This window comes from Lampetra fluviatilis, chromosome 6, assembly GCF_964198595.1.
Source record: "Lampetra fluviatilis chromosome 6, kcLamFluv1.1, whole genome shotgun sequence".
Taxonomy (NCBI): Eukaryota; Metazoa; Chordata; class Hyperoartia; order Petromyzontiformes; family Petromyzontidae; genus Lampetra; species Lampetra fluviatilis.
The window spans coordinates 18,765,399-18,786,675 of record NC_136280.1 but is presented as its reverse complement, the minus strand read 5'-3'; the positions used below and the strand labels follow the sequence as shown (position 1 = coordinate 18,786,675).

Sequence of the window (21,277 nt, the reverse complement as noted above, 5' to 3'; positions counted from 1 at the left end):
ATAATTTCTCCCTTCCTTATCGTTTTACCTTCCTTTAGAAATTTTTTTTTTCCTCTCTTGTCACATATAACCATGTTAAGTTGTGACACGTACGCGCGCGTTGTAAGGAAATAGCAGCAAAACTTGAGGACAATCGATGGTTCATGATGGAAGAAGGGTATACATTTTTTTAAAAATAACCCGTGGCCATTTGACCACTGGCCATTTTTAAAAGGGCGGAATGTTGTATTCTAGCCTTCTTCCATCATTGATATATAATGAATGAAAACACTAAAGCGCAGCAAACTGCAAAACACCAGGTGTTGTAGTAATGAACGGGAGGAGGGCTAAGATGGCAGAATTGCAACCTTGCTTCAGGGATAGATAAGGCCTGATAAACGGGCATGTCACCCGTGCAAGGGCAGAGACAGTGGGAGAGTCAGCCAGACAGTTAAAGCAAAAAGCCCAACCATCTATGACCTCAGCACATGGGCAAATAATTGGGCAATGAAAGGAGCAGAGGCGCCTTTGTCTGGATCACGGCCACAGAAGGCCGGGGGGGTCATCACTGATTGTGTGTTAGGGATTTCGAGCTAATTGGAACACGTGCACACAGGGAGGAGGAACACGCCTTGTTCTCTGCAGCTGAAAAAGCCAAGATAAACTCAGCTCAAGGTTGTGTATACAGGAGAGGGGGCTGATTAACAACCACTGCACGTCTGAACGTGAGGGGGCCTTGTCCTGAAATTAATCACACTCCCAGAGCAGAAGGTTGGATGACCACAGTGAGGCGAAAATAAGGGTGTTGCTCTCTCTCTCAAGGCTGCAGGCTCAGCTGAACAGCGAGGCTGCGGGGGGGGGGTTACCAAAAGTTCGTGTTTGCCTAGTTAAGTCGAAAAGCTCAATTATTCTGTATTGCTATTAAAATAACGTTAAAGTCGGAGTTTAACAACAGGGTAGGCTAAAGTTATTGATACAACTCGACCCGAAGCATAACGGGATAAATCACCACCAGGTCGAATAAATACATAATAAAAGAGCAATGTTAAATCCAGGGTCGGAGAGAAAGGGAGATCCCGGCCGTCTTTGTATCCCCGCAGCGCGGGATGGGAGTGTGTATGTGCTCGGGGAGGCACCGCCACTTGAGTCAAGCACCACGATGGGAAACGACACACCTTAGGCTACATACAGAATCATAACTGGGAAATGGTAAGGGACAAATGTTAATTTAAAACTTTTAACCATGTCTTTGTGTGCTGTGAGGATCGGAGGGAGTGTGCCCCTCCCTCCAGGTCGTGCAACACGGACAAAGACGCCTATGAGACGATTTGTAACGTCTGTGTTTTGGTTCATGAAGAAGGCCAAACAAGGGATGAATCGCACCCAGACAGAGAGACGACCTCGAGGCAATTTGTAACACCTGATTGTTTGCTCGTGGATTTTATGGAGGGAATATGACCACGGGATATATCGTGGGTGATGCACACAAGGACACACGGACGTACGGACACACACATGAACACACCTACACACGGACAGATCCTGACACAATAAATCAAAAGAAACCCCGCCTTGTGGGCAGGACCCAAAGGGATTTTTCGGCATAAAAGAAAGGACTCTGAGCATTGGAAACCAGTTGGACCAGGAGAGTCAACTCATCACGAGGGCGACCAACGGGTCGACTCATGAGCGAGCTCGACCGGAAGGGTCGGCTCGACTCATCAGCCGAGTTCGACCAAGAGGGTCGAACTCACCAGCCGAGCTGCGACTAACGGGTCGGCTCGACTCTTCAGCTTCTGGGACTCAGCCGAGTTCAGCTGGCTCTCGGGGCTCGACTCAAGCAGCTCCCCGTCTCCTCTGCAGGCGGGCAAGACCCGCTTGACAGCTCAACCTGCCGCGTCAGAAGCCCCTGCTGGCAGCCAGGGTCGCGGTCTGGTGACGAGAGGACGACGGTGCGCTGCGAGCGAGCTGCGGGCGCCACCTACCGACCGGGTTCCGAACTACGACAGCGTATCAACAGGCATCCAACCAATTCCCCACGGCGACAGAGGAGCGACTAATACGTATGACGCGCACCGCCCCCTCACCACACGACCACCAGGCGTTGTTTGACATAAAGAACCGACTCCGAACACTGACTATTGAAGACAACTCTTACCACTCAAACCCACTCGAACCCATAAGCCATCCGTGGCTGTGAAGAAAAACTCGAGACCGAGTGATGGCCATCCGTCATTTGTAAGAGTATTATCTTTAATATTTAGTGGACTGTACTCTTAATCGCATAAATTCCCAACAGATCCATCAATACGAATTGATTCTTGGCACCTCCTTCCGCCGAGCCACTCTGTTGTCAGATAACCTGCGATGTATCTGTTGAGATTGGTGCCTTTAAGAATAATAACTGTTTTGATTGTGTTTTATCGCCGTATAATCTTTCAAGTATCTTTCATTCATTAACGTTAAGATTTTCTTAGCATAGTATTTGCATGTTTTAACGACTCTCTCCCACTAACAACCATCGCGTTACGCGGGATCCATGTGCCGTTGTCAAGTGAAATCAGACAATCATTGATGATACTGTATTGATGCCGTGTTGACGTTCCGGGATTGAGAGTTCGCATACTATATCATAGTCGAAGTTGAATTAGTAATAAATTGATTAATACAGAAGTGGTTGTGTGATTCTTTCCTGAAGTCTATGCATAAGATCTGCTTCTGCGTTGAGATCTGAACTTGGTGACCTTAATAAACACACTAACACATACTCAGTAAATGTTAAAGCGATAACGGGGCGAACCGGGGACCTAAATAAGCGAGAATGAGACGAACCTAGACAACGAGGCCGAGTTAATCTAAGTTAATCTTGTATACTTACACCACACCTGCATAACTGCATACGATTAATTGCCTTATTCCGATCGATAACCCACCCTCGTCACCGAGGCGGGGTCTGGTTATCATAACGACTTGCATTATCATAATTACACCCACTCGCATAATTACTACAATTACCTCTCGAATTGGCATAATTAAATGTGCGTAATTACATGGATTAAAGTATTTCCGGATAATTACACCTTTGGCCAAATTTCGATTGATTATTATTATTTTCACTGAATATTCATAACCCACATATACAACATAATAATTTCACCCACGCACGCATACAACACATCAAAATTTTCACACCCAACATATACAACACACCCCTCATCACGCTGGCCCCATCATATGCCTGGCAGATGAGCTTACTTTTCTGATCCTTAGGAAGGATAGAAGCAAGACGCTCTTTTAGTGCAGTAGCAATGGACTCAGCTGTAGCTGACTGCAGAGGGATGAACTCAAAAAAGCTTTCCTGCACGTTGTTTTTGTCGTCGATGTAGCGCAGCACAAGCACAAGTTGGGACTGTGTGGCAATATCTGTTGTTTCATCTGCCTGGATTGATAAAAAACTACTTGTCTGGACTTCTTTGATTATTTCTTCTCTTGTAACAGACAACATACAGTCCAGTAGCTCGTTCTGTATAGTTTTCGACGTTCCCTTAAATACAGTAGCACTGTCAAGGTGCTCTTTCAATGCTCCATCAAGAGAGGCAACAAAGTCCACCAACCCGCGAAATATACCGGGGTTATCTGAGCTCTCACTCTCATCATGGCCACGTAACGCCAACTCAAATGCTCCACAAAATTTCACACAGTCTATTATCCTGGACAGTATGTGTCGATTTTTTGTCACCTCTTCGTTGTGCCTTCTAATGCCAATCCTGTAGCCTTCATCTAGTTGTTCAGCAATGCTAACTCTGCCCAAAAACGTTAGTTTCATGCTATTATCAATATGGCTGCGGCTACTTTCATGACGTTTGCATTTGTCAGAGAGATGTTTGAGGTCTCTTACCCCCGTCGTTGTCCACAAAACTTCAGTGCCGACACTTTGAAATAAAAGACAGGGAAAAGAAAAAAGAGAATTGCTAACATCACATCCAGCCAGCCACCTCCGTTTCTCATAACAAGCGCGGGTGAAGCTTCGTGTGTAGCTTCGTTCTCTGTCACTGGCCTGCTGCTGGATTTGTAAATCGGGTTGGTCCGGTCCGAGATCCTTTATCTTTTTTATTTCTTCCAGCGAAAGCCTTGTGAAAGGATTTTTTTGTAAATAAATTACAGAATTTGGATGAACTGCTGCCATTGTTTACACAAAAAATTTGATCAGCCTAGCAAGTGTCGAAGTGGTGTCGCCTGCGCACTCGCAGTAGTGGCCCAGAGCGTAAAGTTGAATGACAGGTGACGAGAACCAATCAGATTAGATAAAATAACATGTATCCAATTCTGATTGGCCAGGGACGCAACGACTTGCACCCTGAGGAGAATCTTTAAGAAACCAATTAGAGACCAGCTTCAGGTCACATGCTGTCCGAAAATGTAAAGTCTCACATAGACATCCATTTGTCCGGCGTCCCGCATGAAACACATTGAAAAACATAGAAAATAGTTGACCGATTAAAGCCAGTTTTTATTAAATGCTGATGCTTTTCTTACTACCAGCCGGCACATCGTATGAAAACAATATTTTATTTATGTATTTTTATATAATTTTTGTATATGTATATTTCTTGAATCTTGATGGGGGCGGCGCCCCAGCGCCCTCTATTGACAATCCGCCACTGATCGGAGGAGAGCGATCGTTGATCACCTTGGTGGGGGAAATCCTCATGGGGAGGGGGGAGGGGGATGATTCTTACCGCAGGCAGGAGCTGACGAATTCAACAAACTCCAGGTCTTGGCTATTGAGTGCCCCGTGAAGTGACAAGCTCCCTGGCACCCTTCTCTTGACTGGGCAGAACATCATGCCCACACGATCTGCAGGAGACATGCACAGCAGGAGAGACACAGTCACCAACCACCACTTTGCCCACCTACCCACTTACCCACCCACCCACTCTCCCACACACCCATTTACCCACCCACCCACTCACCCAAGGAATTGAAAATACAAAGAGGCCCCCCCCATGGCCACCCCAACAGCTCCAGGCCACACCCTAACACTGAATCCGGTCGGTTGCTCGCCCCACCCTTCAACTCACCAAAGTAGTGCATTCCGTCAGGAGCTGCATCCATCATACATCTTGGAGGCAACCCGAGGATCTGCACATGGTTGAGATAAAGACAAAGGTCACCCATGTAGCCGCAGCAGACTGTAGGGGCAAGTGCTTATAGTAGTGAGTAGAAACAGCAGCAACAGTAGCGGCACCTGTTGAGGGCCAGGACTGACACACACAGAGAGGGGATGGTCGGCCATATTGAAGCAGGTACACACCGCACCAGGTACTCATTTGAGGCTGAGTCGAACAAGGGGATGCCCAGCACCGGTTCAGATAATCCTCACTGATGTTGGCCGTGATTTGGAATCAAACTCGCATTACCGGGTTTGTAGCTGAGCATGCGAACCGCTGCACCACTGCTTCCCCCACACGTACAAGACACACGTGTACACACATACAACATACGATGGCTGCCATTCGCCAGGTCACCAAGTACCCAATCGCCCCCCCCCTCTCCTACTTCTCCCAGAGCCTACAACTTCAAGGAAGGAGGGGGGAATCACGAGTGGATGAACGCCCAGTTGGAAATACCTCTATGCAGCACGGGAGGTGGTCGTCGCGGCTGTCCGACTGGAATAATTCCCTGCCGGTCACCAACTCCGCCACCGTGCAGCCCAGTGCCCACATGTCCACTGCACAGGTTAATCTGTAGCCCAGCAATACCTCCGGAGATTGGAATGGCAGGGTCCCACCAACATGCAGAGCTGCACAACAATCACAACAACAACAAATATGTATGTATGTGTGTACTCACTATGTCATGAACAGCATCGTTATCACACACTGTCACATGTACAGACACTAAGAGACTTGCACACACACACTGGTACACAGACACACCCACACGCAGAAACTCACACCCAGGTGAGGTTACTCACGTTGACTTTTCACAAAAAAGCTGGTGCCAAAGTCCGTGACCCTGATGGTGCCAGTCACGGTGTCCTTGATTAGAACATTTTCCTAAAGGAAGAGAGGCAGAAGGAATTGACACTCGAAGGTTACGCCAATAGCATTCAGCCAGCAGTGGATCAATCACGTACCACAGTACATACTAAACAGGGGAACTAGGTGAGGCGTAGTGCCGTCGTCAACCTTTAGTCAAGTGCAACATTCCCTGTTTTCTGACAGCTGCCATTGGGGGTGCCCCTTTCAAATGCGTCAAGACGAGCGATGTTCGTCAAGGCTCACATTTAAAGCTCTCTGAAGCACCATCTAAGTAAAAGGGTGCGGCTCTATAGACAACTTATCCTAGTTGCTCACAGCTGCCCGTTAACGAGTTACGAACCAAAAACCACACTCGAGGGCACACGGATTTAGTGACGATTTGGGAAGTTTTCCATTCACAGCATGGAAGCCGACAATGGGCACCTGTCAGTTGAAACGCGTGTTTGGCACGTTTTGAAAATCATTCTTTTCGGCTCCGGTTTGTGTTTCCCAAAGTTTGTGGCAACGCTGTGATCTACATTGTTGGTTTTCTCTGTGGTGAGTCCCCCAATAGCGACACGACTCTACACGACAGTTTAATTCATACCGGATCATCACCAGAGGTAACGTGACCCTGTCTCCTTCCAGATAGATGGACAGAGCTAACACATCGACCCTGTGACCAACGTGGGCGGTTTTCTCTATGGTCCGAGTCCCCAATAATGACACAACTCCGGAACAAAGTCGCGCTGAATGCTGTGTCCACTCACTGGCTTGATGTCCGCATGGATGATGCTCCTGGCCTTGGTGTGGCAAAGGAACTTGAGGATGCCCCTGGTGTAAGTTTTCACCATCCCCATGTGCAATTGCCGGAGCCCCGCTTCCTTAATCACATCATGGAGGCTCTCCCTGTGAAAGAGGCAGAAGCAACAACAACAATTACAACAACGACGCAGTGTCAGTGTCATACCCTGCAATACTGCGTGGATTATGATAACGACAATATTAATATTTTATTTGCACATTCACGACTAATATGAGTCATAGCTCCGTGTGGGTTTAGGTCATTGGTTTGCTGATAAACCGAATAAGCTAGCACTTCTGACCACTTGCTTTCATTGGCTCTGTTTCCGGGTGGTGGAGCTATCTATTAGGAGATACAAACTCCACGCAGAAAGGCGTCCGTGTTGAGAATCAAACTCAGGGATTTTCACCGAGGGGCACAAGCGTCACCACTGCGCTGCAGCCAACCTGCTGATTGAGTGGAGGCGTGGCTATATAAAAGTGGGCGGCGCTGATTGAGAAAAGAGGAGTGGCCTCTAGTGCACCTGGGGCACATGCCAGGTCCACAGTATCGCAATGCGAGGTTGGCACGGGAATCCCAAAAGTAACATCTAGCCCCGGTGGTGTGATGTTATCACCCCCCCTGGTGTGGAAGAGATCGGGGCTTTGATCCTGACCCCGACGCATCTATATTCTGAGTTTGCATGTTCTCCCCCTGGTCACGTGGATTCTTCTCCGGGTCCTCTGGTTTTTCCCTCCACATTTAGAAACATGTGTTTAGAGTGTTTGGCTGCCATACATTTCCACATCAGCCACTTTTTTGAGCTATCATTTGTAGCCAGGCCGCTTGTGAAAATAACTAATAGGGCAGTGGGCTTTACCTGCTAAATAAAATAGTTTTTGTTTAGCTAATGAAGTTAACCATGCCAGGGGGGGGGGGGGGGGGCGGTGGGAACACATGGTACGTACTTCAACAGCTCCAGGACAATGCAGTGGTGTCCTCTGAAGTCAAAATGGTTCAGGACTTTGACGACGTTGTAGTCCTCATCACTGCCCTCGCCCTGAAGTTCCAGAGCCATCTTGATCTCCATTCTCTGAGATTTATCACGCTTTGAGCTGTGCAGAGAAAATCCACAAATGAATCTTGACTTAGACTTGCTTATGAAATGACCAGAAACAAATTATATTCAGAATTAAATAATTATACCTTCCCCAAGTGTAATGTCATTTTGAGTTCCAGTAGCGCGCTCATGGAAGGTTCCAGAAAGGATAGGGAAGAGGATAAAATAAGCAAGGGATAGAGGGGGTTTGGGGTGCTGCCTTAACGTAGTGATTCCCTAATGTGTGAATTGAGCCGACTCCGAGCATGGCCCCAGCCACACTCAGGATTTCCAGGAGCTGAGCCAAGCCACGGCTGAGCCACTCGTGTATCTTTATCAGCAGCTGAGTGGCTCAAGCCTGAGCCAAACCACGGCTGAGCTGGAGCTGAGCCTGAGTTTTAGAGACTGAGCCATAGCTGATTCGTGACTGAATGTGGCTCTCACAAAGCAAGGCATTATAACGTGGAACATCATGGGACCTCCTTTGCCAATACCAAAATATGAGAATAGATTTTCCCCTTTTTCCTGGCAACAAAACAGGTGTTAAGATGTAACAAAACACTGAAACATTTTACAAGTGTAGGGGTTATTACGGGAGAAACGGCGGACGAGAAACACTCACACACACGGGTGGTCACACCGACGTCCGCATCCGTTATCCCCCACGCCCCCGGCCCTCTGAGGGGATTCCTATAAAAGGCGGGGAGCCAGAGAGCTAGAGGAGTTCGACACGAAGCTGACCAGTGAAGATCGAAGACTCGGAGATTAGGCCCTGGGACTCCCCTGTCTCGCTGCCCTTGTCAGGGCCGAGCTGGGTAAGCCAGCGGTGCGGACCAAGAGCTCCCGGACCTCTGCCCTTGTCAGGGCAAGGCCGGCTTAGCTGGTGCCGAGATCTGTGCTTGCCAGGGCCAGATCAGTCAGCCTCCCGTAGCCCACTAGAGGAGGACTGGGGAGCAGGACAGAGGGCTTAGTACTAGGGTGGGTTTCCCATAGTACGGGTGAAGGGGCCGTTACCCCTTCAACGATTGTGCCTGTCACTGAGTTAATAAACAGAGTGTGCCTTAACTCCGACCTCGTCTCCTCGAACTTACTACACAAGGAATCATGTCTGAATTAACCACAATACTTGTGGTCAGTATGCAAACAAAAAACATACTCTGATAATATATGCATTGTCTTTTAAACTGATTGGTCCACACCAGACAGCTTTCTGTTGAGTCTAGTCTCATAACGGTGTGAAACCAGAGGATGCCAAAAGGCGTACAGCACAAAGACAAGCACTATCAGACAAATGAGAGCTCGGGGTGAGCAGCTACATCATGGGACCTCCTTTGCCAGTATATTTTTGGTACTGGCAAAGGAGGTCCCATGATGTAGCTGCTATAACGCAGAACGCACATGTTATAACACAGAACGTGCCCGTTATGACATGGGACAACCTCATTAAAGCGTGGAACGTGACTTTTATAGCGTGGAACGTGCCCATTATAACGTGGAAGGCTCCCGTTATAACGCGGACCGCACCCATTATAATCCAGAATGCATCTGTTCTAATGCAGGAAAGCGCCCATTATAACGTGGAATGTGCCCGCTATGAAACTGCACGGCTGAGCGGTATGATACAGTAGGCGGAATGCGGAATGATAACGTGACGTGACAGCATACCCTCCATTATTGGTCTCTTCATATCACTGTGTGCGTGTATTATATCTTGCAAAACTTTATCGTTACATTATATATGGGGATATTATGTTTGCTTAATGTGCTTTCCCTTAACGCGGCACTTTTCAGGAATGCATCTACCAGGTGAAATGAATAATTAATGTAATGTAATAGTGAACTGATCCAGAACAGGGGGAGAACATACAAACTCCACACAGGAGGGCACCCGAGTCAGGAGTCGAACCGGGGACCCTCTGTGAGGCACGAGTTGTCACCACCTCATCACACGACCGCCCACAGCAAAGGACTGAACAACAACGTCGTCCTTGTGACAACACCGCTCTGAATTCTTACCTCAATGGTGATACCAAGATCTTCACGGCCACCAGGGTGTTCCTCATGTGGTCAAGGCACCCGATCACCTGGCCTTGACCTCCTTCCCCAATCTTCTTCAGCACCTCATAGCGGTAGTGGAGGTGCTCATGCTGGACCTGCACCAAATTACAATCATTTAGACTGACTATATTTTGAAAATCACAACATGTGAGAAGTGTGAGCATTATTTTACGAAATAATTGTTTTATTAAGTGTTTGGTTTTCTTAAATCTGTAATTGTGGAATGCTCTGATGTCTGCTGGCTGAGACACCCTTAAAAAAGCTCATTAGCTCAATGGGCTTAACTTGGGAAATAAACTTGATTGTGAAGTGTGTGGGAGAGTGCATGTGTGCTGTCTCTGGTTGGTTGGTACTTCAGGTGCAATGACAAGAAGCCACGAACCTCGCGACCGCTGCGCCTGTGACCGCTCCCACGGCGCGGGGGCTTTGTGGCGAGTCTCACCGGAATGTAATGATGTTCGTGGTCGTCGTATCCATCGTTGTTTGGTTCCCGGGATCTGTTGCGGAGCGCAAAGTACCATACTTCCTGTATGGCGACAAGCTCCAGCTTCTCCCGGTGGGTCATTTGAGGGCCAAAGAGAGCCAGGATTGCTGCAGGAAAGAGAATAACAACAACAGCTGTCGGTGATCATTTGTTTAGATTCCTTTTCAGGAGGTTCCTGCAGATGATTTACAGAGAATGGGGGTGACGCTGCTGCCATTACGTCTGCTGTGTGATCCCAATTTGAGGAATTTGCAGGGGATTTGGATGTTTTGGCCAATTCCAGTTATGTCTGTATGTTGAACTTATTTTGCACCGTGCTTCGGCAACCCTGCTAATCAGAAGTGAGGGAGAAGGACAATAAACTAAAAGTTCGCAAAAATTATAGATTTAAATGAGCATCGCTCCAGTGGCTTCCTAATGTCGGAAGAACATTCCAGATGACTGCCGAAGCACATCTGAAAACGTGCGATGCAGTGACCATCTTCGTTCGATGTCCAGCTATATGCAGCTTTGATGACGTCTTAGGTTGCTTGGATTTGACAACGGGGTTAATGAATTAGATAAATATAACACAGATATGCCAAGGATTTTATGAAATAAGAATAGCTTTTACCCTTTCTGGCACAAAAACAGGTGTTAATATGTTCAAACACCAAATAGATACCTTTTGCAAGGCATCACGTCTGCATTTACCACATGTACTTGTGGAAAAATATGCAAACAAACATGCTCCGATAATATATGCATTGTGTTTGAAATTGACTGGCCTGCACCAGAGACAGCCTTCTTCTTTATGACCTTGTCTCGCCGGTGTGAGACCAGAGAATGGCAAAAGTCGAACGGTACATCACCCATGCAACATGGCCACCATGAAGTCCCCCATGCATCATGGTCACTGTCACGTCCCCCTTGAAACATGACCGTCGTGATGTCCCACCATTCAGTGTGGCCATCTTGACGTCACTCATTTCTGTTCTTGCCTTGTGGCGATTTGCTGCGGATGGAGGCGGTGCGCGCCGAGGACAGCGCACTCCACGTGGTGCAAGACTCGCCGTTACTCCGAGCCTCTCCAGCTCGGCTGATCTACACACACACAAAAAGGTCCACCACTAGGGTTTGAGGAGTGAGTGGGACTCGGGCAGGACGAGCCATGGCCAGGATGGACAACAATGGCTGACAGTCAAGAATAATAACAGCGACAACCAAGGAACGGAACACATCAGAGAGGAGAGCCGCCAGAGAGATGGTGCGACGAAACCGGCGCTTAGCGGATTATTCCATCACAGGATGTGAGGGATAGCAGGGTCTCAGGGAGCGAGGCGTTCATCCATCAGTGGATAGATAACAGTGCTGTAGATGCTCACGCGTAGACAGGCATGTACACCAACAGGATCTCGGAGAGACACTGATAGACGCACACACACTCAGGCGGGCAAGGAGAAGCACATACAGGTCACAGGTAGGCACACGCAGAGGGGAGAACACACGTCCACCCATATTTCACCACACAAGTCGAAGAGCCACATGTACCTCCATGGTAGCAACTTGCAGACTAGGGTGCTCAGAGCTCACGGTGTCTCTCGCGCGGTCCGGGTCTCTGCGTGGAGAGCGGGAGACAGAGGCGAAGGTCACAGAGTCGAAGGGGCGTGACACGCCCACGTCTAAACACACGTCACTTCACAATGCGGACTCTCATCATCAACACAGACTCACATCCTCACCAGTCACCCACAATACGAAAAACACAAAAAGCAACAACTGCCTTTCCTCAGCATGCCTGGCAAGGCGGTGTTGAATAATCCTTGCCAGGACCTTTCCCGGCACACTGAGGAGTGAGATGCCCCTGTAGTTGTTACAGTCTGTGCGGTCTCCCTTCTTAAAGATGGGGACCACCAGGGCATCCTGCCACCTCACTAACACCACCGCCACTAATACCACCAACACCACCATCAATAACACCAGTAACACCACCACTATCACCACTAATAACAACCACAATCACTAACACCACCATCACTAAAACTAACACCACCACCATCACAAGCACCACCCCCACTAATACCACCAACATTAACACCACCACTCCTCCCCCTGCCAGTATGGGACACCAAAGACAAAGGAGGCTCAGCTAATCGAGTCTCTCACCTTTCTGAAGAGATGCCGCGACTCTAAGGTAATACCAATCGCATTTACACTAACCTCTGCTGCTGTAACTTCTTCTAATGCTAAACGAATTCTGTCTAGAACTAGCTTAGCTCTTATCTCAGAGAAAATCAGACTTACGCGCACCGAACTAGATCAGTTAGACAAGACACTCTACAAATCACACTTATCTTTGACTGCAACAATGTCCACATCGGATTGGGAATATGTAGACAATATGACTGCCTCTTCAGCTGCCGCTATGTCGACCAAATGTAAGGACAACTTGATTGCCCCCCACCCGAGACCCCTCATGCCCCCCCTCAATACCCCCACCATGACCGTTCCACACAGACAGACTCACACACACACAGACTCACACGGAGAGACTCACATACAGAGACTCACACAGCCACCACTCACCCACAGCTCGGTTCCACTCCTGCAGAAGACCGACTCAGGGAAGTCCCAGGGCTTGCGAGCTGGTTTTCAGTCTTCAACGGCTCTTCTGCTCCAACGACTGCCTCGAGCTCTCTCACGCACCGCCTTATATAGCCAACTGCCCCCCGAGGGGCGGGGCTGTATTCGGACGTTGATGTAGACACCGCAACGTAATGGCTTGCTACACCCCGGTACGTAACACCTCTACATCTCGATTTAAAGCTTTCGTGACTGCAGGGATTCATCTTCTTGGTTCTTTCGGTAAAGTCACGTAGAATGGAAATAATAAAATAATAAAAATTAAACATAATAAAATAATTCTCACGACGTTTCGGCCACAACGCATGCAGCCGTCCTCAGGTGAAGACCAGGTCTGTCGGGGAGACAGCGTCTGAATGAAACACCACCACGCTTTGAGCGTATATTTAAGCTGGGTTGGAAGGGGGGAAGGACGCCTTCACAAAATAATTTGCATATCAAGAGTAATTTAGCATATGTTTTGGGAAATGCAGGTATCTGATTAGTACTACGTATGCCCGTGCATTATGCAGGATTAGCAGCATCAAAGAACCAAGAAGAAGAAGCAGCCAAACACTTTAAACGAATATTCATATTCTTGGTTCTGTCGGTAAAGTCACGTAAATAGAAAACCAAAAAATAAAAAAAAAATAGTAATGAAAATAAAAGAAATAAGAAATTGCTTTTATTATTTTCAATTCATCTTATTTTGTATATATATATATTTTTTTATAGAATCAGATGGAATCAGATCCATCTGGGAAGGATGTCGTTCCTGACTTACAGTATCCTGGAGTCTACAAATTGAGTTGCATTTGTTGTGATTGCTACATTGGAGAAACGAAACGTCATGTTTCTGATCGTGTCCGCGAGCACAAGTCAGATCTGAAACACGGCAGAACTGATTCTTCGGCCGTTGCCGATCATTGCTACAACTCGGTGGGCTCTCATGAAATTGTCTTTTCCGAGACCAAGGTTCTCTGCAGACATCCTGGCTACCATCAAAGGTTTGTACACGAAGCCATACAAATATACAAACACAGACATAATTTAAACCGTGATGATGGTTACAAACTGAGTAATCATTGGAAAGATGTGATTAACCATGCAAAAAAGATTTAACTACACTTATTTGACCAATCTTATTTATTATTTGACAGACAATTATTACAGGTGTACCATGTTTACCATGTTCACCATGTTTAGTTGTCACAAACCATAACAAAGGCTCACCCTCTTAAGCCTCACCTTACCATATGAATAAAAAGTGTGCTGTACTTGGCCCTTCCCCCCTCTCCAACCATTATATAAACGGAGTGGTAGCTCCTGCAATCTCTCATATACTTGATACAGCTGTCGTGGCTGTGACGGTTCCACCTGAAGACGGAAGTTTGTGTTGCCTCCGAAACGTCGTGATTTTTATTTTATTTTACTTTTATTACTTTTATTAATTTAATGTTTTTACCTACGTGACTTTACCGAAAAAACCTAAGAATATGAATCCTTGCAGTCACGAAAGCTTCAAATCTAAAACTCTGTGGGCCTTGCCTTGTAAAAAACAAAATTTAGTTTACAGTTAGGTGAGTGGGTATTTGAGTGCGTAGGTGGGTGAGTGAGTTGGTGGGTGGTTAGGTTAGTAGGTGAGGGGCTGGGTGAGTGAGTTGTTGGGTTAGATATGGAGTAGGTCACAGTGTGAGTGGGTGGGTTGGTGCGTGAGTTGGTCAGTGAGTGGGTGGGTGAGTTGGTGGGTGGGTTGTTGGGTGAGTGAGTTAGTGAGTGCATGTGCAGGTGGGTGCGTGGATGAGTGGTTTAGTGAGTGGGTTAGAAATTGAGTGCGTGGCAGGGTGAGTGGGTTTGTGAGTCGGTTAGTGGGTGGCTTTAGTAGTTGAGTGGGTGAGTTAAAGAATTGAGCGCCACGGTGGCAAGATGTTAACTACCTCGCCTACTATACAGAATGTTGTGGGTTCGATCCCGACCCTGACGCCTGTATATTTCACTCCACATTTAGAAACATGTAATAAGAGGAATTGGTTGCAATAAATGTATACAGCGACTTTGTTGAACTATCATTTGTGGCGAGGATGCTTCTGAAAACAATCTTTATAGCTCAGTGGGCCTTACCTGGTAAAAGAATATCTCACATTACCAGAAGAGGTAAGGACTACACATAGAGTGGGTGATTAACTGGGTGGGTCTGTGAGTGTGGGTCAGTGATTGAGGAAGTAGGTGAGTGAGTGTGTTAGAGATTGTGGGTGATAGGGTAAGCCGTGGGTGTGTTGTTTGGGAGTGAATAGACGGGCGAGTGGGCGAGTGGGCGGGTGGGTGGGCGAGTGGGCGGGTGGGTGGGTGAATGGTTGAGGTGAGTGAGTGGGTGGGTGAGCGCATGAGTGGGAGTGGGTGAGACGTGGGTTGGTGAGTTGGTGAGAGGATTAGTGAATTGGTGGGTTCGAGATTGCGTGGCTGGGTGAGTGAGTCGGTTAGAGATTGAGTGGGTGGGTGGGTTGCTTAATGGGTGTGTGAGTGGGTGGATGAATAGGTGAGTGGACAGGTGCATGGTTTAGTGGGTGGGTGAATAAGTGAGTGGGTGGGTGAGTAGATTGTTGTGTGGGTGGTTGAGTTTTTGGGTAGATGGGTGTGTGAATATGGGAGGAGAGTTCGTGTGTTAGTGGGTGGGTGAGTCGGAGAGTGAGGCACCATGGTGCCGAGATGTTAACTACCTCGCCTAGTATACAGGAGGTTGTGGATTTTATCCCAGCCCTTCCGCTTGGATATTAGAGTTTCTATGTTCTCCCCGTGGTCGCGTGGAATTTTCTCCAGGTTGTCCCTCCACATTTGAACATGCATTTATATAATTTGGTTGCAATAACATTCTACGTGAAAAACCACTTTTTTGAACTGTCATTTGTGCTGAGGTGGCTTCCGACAAAGATCTATAGCTCAGGGCCTTACCCAGTAAAATGAAAAACAATTAAATATTAGTTTATTGTGTGGATGAGTGGGTGCGTGCGTGAGTGGGTGGGTGCGTGGGTGGATGAGTGAGTGGATGGGTTGATGCGTCGTAGGTGAGTCGCTGAGTGAGTGAGTGGCTGGGTGCATGAGTGTGAGTTAGAGATTGAGTGGGTGGCTTAGTGAGTGGGTCAGTGTATGAATGGCTCAGTAGTTGAGTGAGTGAGTGGGTGATTGAGTGAGTGGGTGAGTGTGTGGGTTAGTGGGTGGGAGAGTCAGACAGTGGGGCACCACGGTGGCGAGATGTTAACTACTTCGCCTGGTATGCAGAACGTTGTGGGTTTGATCCCGACCCTGACACCTGTATATTTCCCTCCACATTTAAAATCAACAAGCATTTATATGATTTGGCTGCAATACATGTTATAAGCCACTTCGTTGACCTATAATTTTTAACCAGGTCATTTCTGAAAAAGATGTTTAGCTCTGTCGGCCTTACCTGGTAAAATAACCACAATTTAGATTTAGTTTAGTGTATTGGTGAGTGGGCGGGTTAGTGCGTGGGTGGGTGGGTGAGTGGGTGAGTGTGAGTGGCTCGGTGGTTGAGTTAGTGGGTGGTAGTGGGTGGTTGAGTTAGTGGGTGGTGGAATGTTTTGGTGGTTGAATTATTGGGTGGTTGAGTGATGGGTGGGTGGGTGAATAATTACGTGGTTAGTGGGTGAGTTGCTGAGGGAGTGGTTGGGCGAGTGGGTGGGTTAGAAATTGAGTGGGTGGCATGGTGAGTGGATGTGTATGTGACTGGGTGAGTAGGTAAGTGGCTGGGTGAGTATGTGAGTGGATAGATGAGTGAGGGGGTGAGTGGGTTTGTGGATGAGTTAGTGTGTGGGTAGGAGGTTACGTGGGTAGTGGGTGGGTAATAAATTGAGTGAGTGGGTTAGTAACTGGGTGAGTTGTAGTTGAGAGAGTCAGTTTAAAAGTGAGTTGGTGGGTTAGAGAGTGACTGGCTCGGTGAGTGAGTGCTGGGTGGGTTAGTGAGTTGTTGGGTGGGTGAGTGTTAGTGGGTGGATGATCGACTGGGTGGGTGGTTGAGTGAGTAGATAGGTGGGTGGGTTGCAGTGACGTGTGGTGAGGTCAATGGCTGGGGAGGCACTGGCTTGTGTCAGAGCCAGATTCACACACTGAGGGGGACGTGGCCTCACGGAGGGGGGCGTGTTAGACGCATCCCCCTCAGTGAGGCAAATGTGATGGCTGCCTCCCCTGGTGCTTTTTTATTGCAGTTTCATGTCGAGACCAGCGAGCCTAAATATATATACTCTTAGTTCTTTCGGTAAAGTCACGTGGGTAAAATTAATAAAAATAAAACAATAAAAATCACGACGTTTCGGAGGCAACACAAGCTTCCGTCTTCAGGTGAAACCGTCACAGCAAAATATCTGTACCTTATATAGTGGTTAAGGGGGGAGGAGCCAGGAAGGGCAGCGGGGGAGGAAGAGTTGTGAAGTGGTCAATTACTGCTTTTGTTATACTGCTGGGTGGGTAACTGAATTAGATACGATTAAGCCGCTCTTGGTTATGCTGTTTGTGCGCAAGTCACTGTGGGATGAATGGACTCGTGGTCAGGGACGTGTTGCGCAAGTAACTGTGGATGTACATAATAGAAAAGGAGCGGAAATGCCCATGTTTATACCAGTGTTGGCTGACAATAAAGAGTACTGTTAAACGTGAGGGATGTTAACACTCGGTGAAGTAAAATAGTGCCTGTCAGATAAGATGGTCCAAAAATGTGTAATTAAATCTTTTTTGCATGGTTGATAACATCTTTCCAATGATTACTAAGTTTGTACCCATCATCACGGTTGAAATTATGTCTGTGTTTGTATATCTGAATGGCTTCGTGTACAAACCTTTGATGGTAGCCAGAAGGCTTGCAGAGCACTTTAGTCTCGGAGAAAACAATCTCATGAGAGCCCACCGAGTTGTAGCAATGATCGGCAATGGCGGACGACTCAATTTTGCCGTGTTTCAAATCTGATTTGTGCTCGCGGACACCATCAGAGACATGACGTTTCGTTTCCCCAATGTAACAGTCACCACAGCTGCAACTCAGTTTATAGACTCCAGGGTATTGCAAGTCAGGGATGACATCCTTCACAGATGGAATTAGATCACGGATTTTATGTATTGTACTGAATCGGACTTGGATCTTATGTTTGTTTAGAATTTTGGAGATCTTTTTGGTCACGCCTGCTATGTATGGTAACGTGACAGTTTTGATCGAAGTTTCAAGTGGCTGTTTCTGTATGGTGGGAGAAACAGCTTGGCGGATGGTGCGTTCAGAGTATCCGTTCATCCTGAGGGCTCGATGTACATGTATCAATTCACTGGCCAGGTGGTGTTGGTCAGAAATGCCATGAGCTCTGTGGTATAGCGTTTTGATGAGAGAATTCTTTTGAGATGGGTGGTGGTGAGAATCCGGTTTCAAGTAGGAATCTGTGTGGGTGCCTTTCCTGTAAACAGAATGTCCCAAGGATCCGTCAGGTCTCCTCTCAAACAGAATATCTACGAATGGTAGTTTGCCATCTTTTTCCACTTCCATGGTGAATCTGATCGATGGATGTCTGGAATTGATGTGGTCCAAGAAGTGGTTCAATGCTGGGAGGCCATGGGGCCAAATGACGAAAGTGTCATCCATATACCTCTTCCATAGGGAAGGACGCAGGGTGGATGTCTGGATGGCGTCTGATTGTTTTATTTTTATTAATTTTACCCACGTGACTTTACCGAAAGAACTAAGAGTATGAATCTTTGCAGTCACGAAAGCTTCAAATCTAGAGCCTAAATATCTTAATACACATACGTGAAATAAGTTACCTGGAGTATGGAAGGCGAGGACATGAAATGAAGGGGTCTACAAACATTACATTGGTGACATACTGTGATAGTAACAGGCACGCGCTTATTGCCCGCGCTCCATCCAGTTACTGAGAGGTTGCGTAATCAGGGGAGGTTGAGCTCCTTGCTGCCTCACCTCTCGTCTCTTCCTGTATTTGCAGCGGAGCTCCGCAAATTTGGCGATTTTGACTATAAAAATGATTGGAATCGTACAGAAATGACATTTATAACACAGATCAGTGGAAAAATTTTAATTTTAATTTTATTATTCTCTTTTTTTAACTTTTCGTAACAACTATTGTCATTGGAGTATGACAGGTGAGGCTCTGCCTCTCCTGACCGCACGTCGCTGGTGTGTTGGTAGGTTGGTGAGGAAGTGAGAGAGTTAGTAGTTAGAAGTAGAAAGTTATTATTATTGTTATCATTCGCCTGTGTTGGTAGTGTACGTCTCTAATCCAGCACTGTGGAAGGTAGCGAGGGTTGGTGAATCACCGCACAATGATGTTGGCAAATCCCTTTCCCGTGGGCGTCGAGGTGCCATAACCTGACTCGCCAGGAGAAGGCAGTAGAGCAAGTGGACTAATCGCCATCTTCACCTGTACAGGGATAGAGTGTTTCACCCTCACACGCATGGGTTTTCTCCGGGTACTCCGGTTTCCCCCACTGGCATAAACACTCGTCATTAATTAGCGCATAATGCCTCCATAGAGGACCGCAGAGCTTGGACAATTGTTGGTACTGGCTCACCACGTGGCTTCCTTCCTGCACGGCTGTGGTTCCTCCTGCCTCCGAGTCGTTCTTGTGCATGCTATAAAACTTTTAATTATTACTATTATTCGCCAGGCGGTGGTGTTGCAAGCCTGTAATCCAGCAGTGGAAGGCAGCAAGGGTGAGTGGATCACACAGTGAATGTTGTGAAACCCCCTTCCCGTGCGCTTCGAGGTGCCAGTACAGAAAGTGGGATAATCGCCATCTTTGCCTGTACGGTTTAAAGTGCTGCCCCTCGTAAGCGTGGGTTTTCTCCAGGTGCTCCGGTTTTCCCCACTTGTGTAAGAACTCATCATTCATTCGTCGAAAACATAAAAAAAAATATTCATGACCCGACTGTGACTCAGTGTGGATTTTCTGGAGTAAGTCTATTTTATTATTATAAAGAATTAAAGGGGCTGTTTGATGACACGACTAGAGAGCTGGCTTGCACTGCAGGGAACTTAATATTCAACTTGGATTCCGCAACCCTCAATGGCCATTTTAAGTTAAATTTGTGCATGTAAGACTCGCACAAACAACCATACCCAGAAACCCGTAGACTCCAACAGAGACCCATACATTACTACAGACACTCAGACTCACACAGCGACCCCATACTCACAGAGACCGATAGACATGCACAGAGACCCATAGCCTCACACAGAGATCCATACACTCAAAGGCCCAAAAACTCACACAGAAATCCATAGATTCGCACAGAGGTCAATAGAATTTTAATTTTAATATTTATTTATACTGGATGAATCTGATGAGCTATAACGATCTGTTTTCACAGACGTCCAATCGGGTGGGTCAGAAAATAACAACAAAAATACAATACAAAAACATCACAGGAAAGGTAAACAAATTGTTTCGAAATATACAAATTAAATTGAACTCTTTTTATCTTACCATAGACTCATACAAACATGTTGGACTCGCACAGAGACCTTAACCACTAAACCTCGAACAATTAAAACCCTCTAAACCCCTAACTATCTAAATCCATAACCATCTGAACCGCTAACCCTCTCAACCCCTTTACTCTTACAACCCTAATATTTAAACCCCTCGCCCTCTAAAAGCTTAACCTCTAAACCCCCAAAACCCTAACCATCTCAACCCCTAACCCTCTAAATTCCTATACCCCTAACCCTCAACCCCTTTACCCTTCAAATCCTAACCCACCAAAACCCTCACTCTCTAAACCCCGTATTCTTTTAACCCTAACCGTCTAAGCCAATAAAAACCAAACCATCTGAATCCCTAAACCTCTAAACCTTGAAACCCTAACCTTCTAAAACCCTAAATCCCTAACATTCTAAATACCAACCAATTTAAACCATAACCCTCTAAAGAACTAAACCTCTAGACCCCTAACCTCTGAACTCATAACCTCCTAAATTCTCAACCTCTAAAACCCTAATTCTCAAAACCCAAACGTTTTAAAACCCTAAATCCGTAACCTAATCCCAACACATTTAAACCACAACCCTCTAACGAACGAACCCTCTAGACGCCTAACCCTTAAAACACCTATGCCCCTAAAATGCTAACCCTCTAAACACATAATCCACTACACCCGTAACCCTCTAAACCCATAAAGGTTTTTTTTGTTAGATTATGTAAATATAAATGTGTCGTTAAACCAACCACCACCC

At 46.9% G+C, this 21,277-nt stretch overlaps 1 protein-coding gene across 1 annotated transcript in view; it reads right to left on the bottom strand.

The window, feature by feature from the left end:
- Positions 1–21,277, bottom strand: part of LOC144932969 (IgGFc-binding protein-like) — a 134,293-nt gene that overhangs the window by 10,151 nt on the left and 102,865 nt on the right. The window contains exons 77-82 of the mRNA XM_078857371.1: positions 11,958–12,024; positions 11,408–11,510; positions 10,386–10,534; positions 9,902–10,038; positions 7,755–7,901; positions 6,773–6,911 (exon numbers count right to left, since the gene is read on the bottom strand). Of these exons, the coding sequence (XP_078713497.1) occupies positions 6,773–6,911; positions 7,755–7,901; positions 9,902–10,038; positions 10,386–10,534; positions 11,408–11,510; positions 11,958–12,024 (742 nt within the window). The remainder of the gene's footprint in view (positions 1–6,772; positions 6,912–7,754; positions 7,902–9,901; positions 10,039–10,385; positions 10,535–11,407; positions 11,511–11,957; positions 12,025–21,277) is intronic.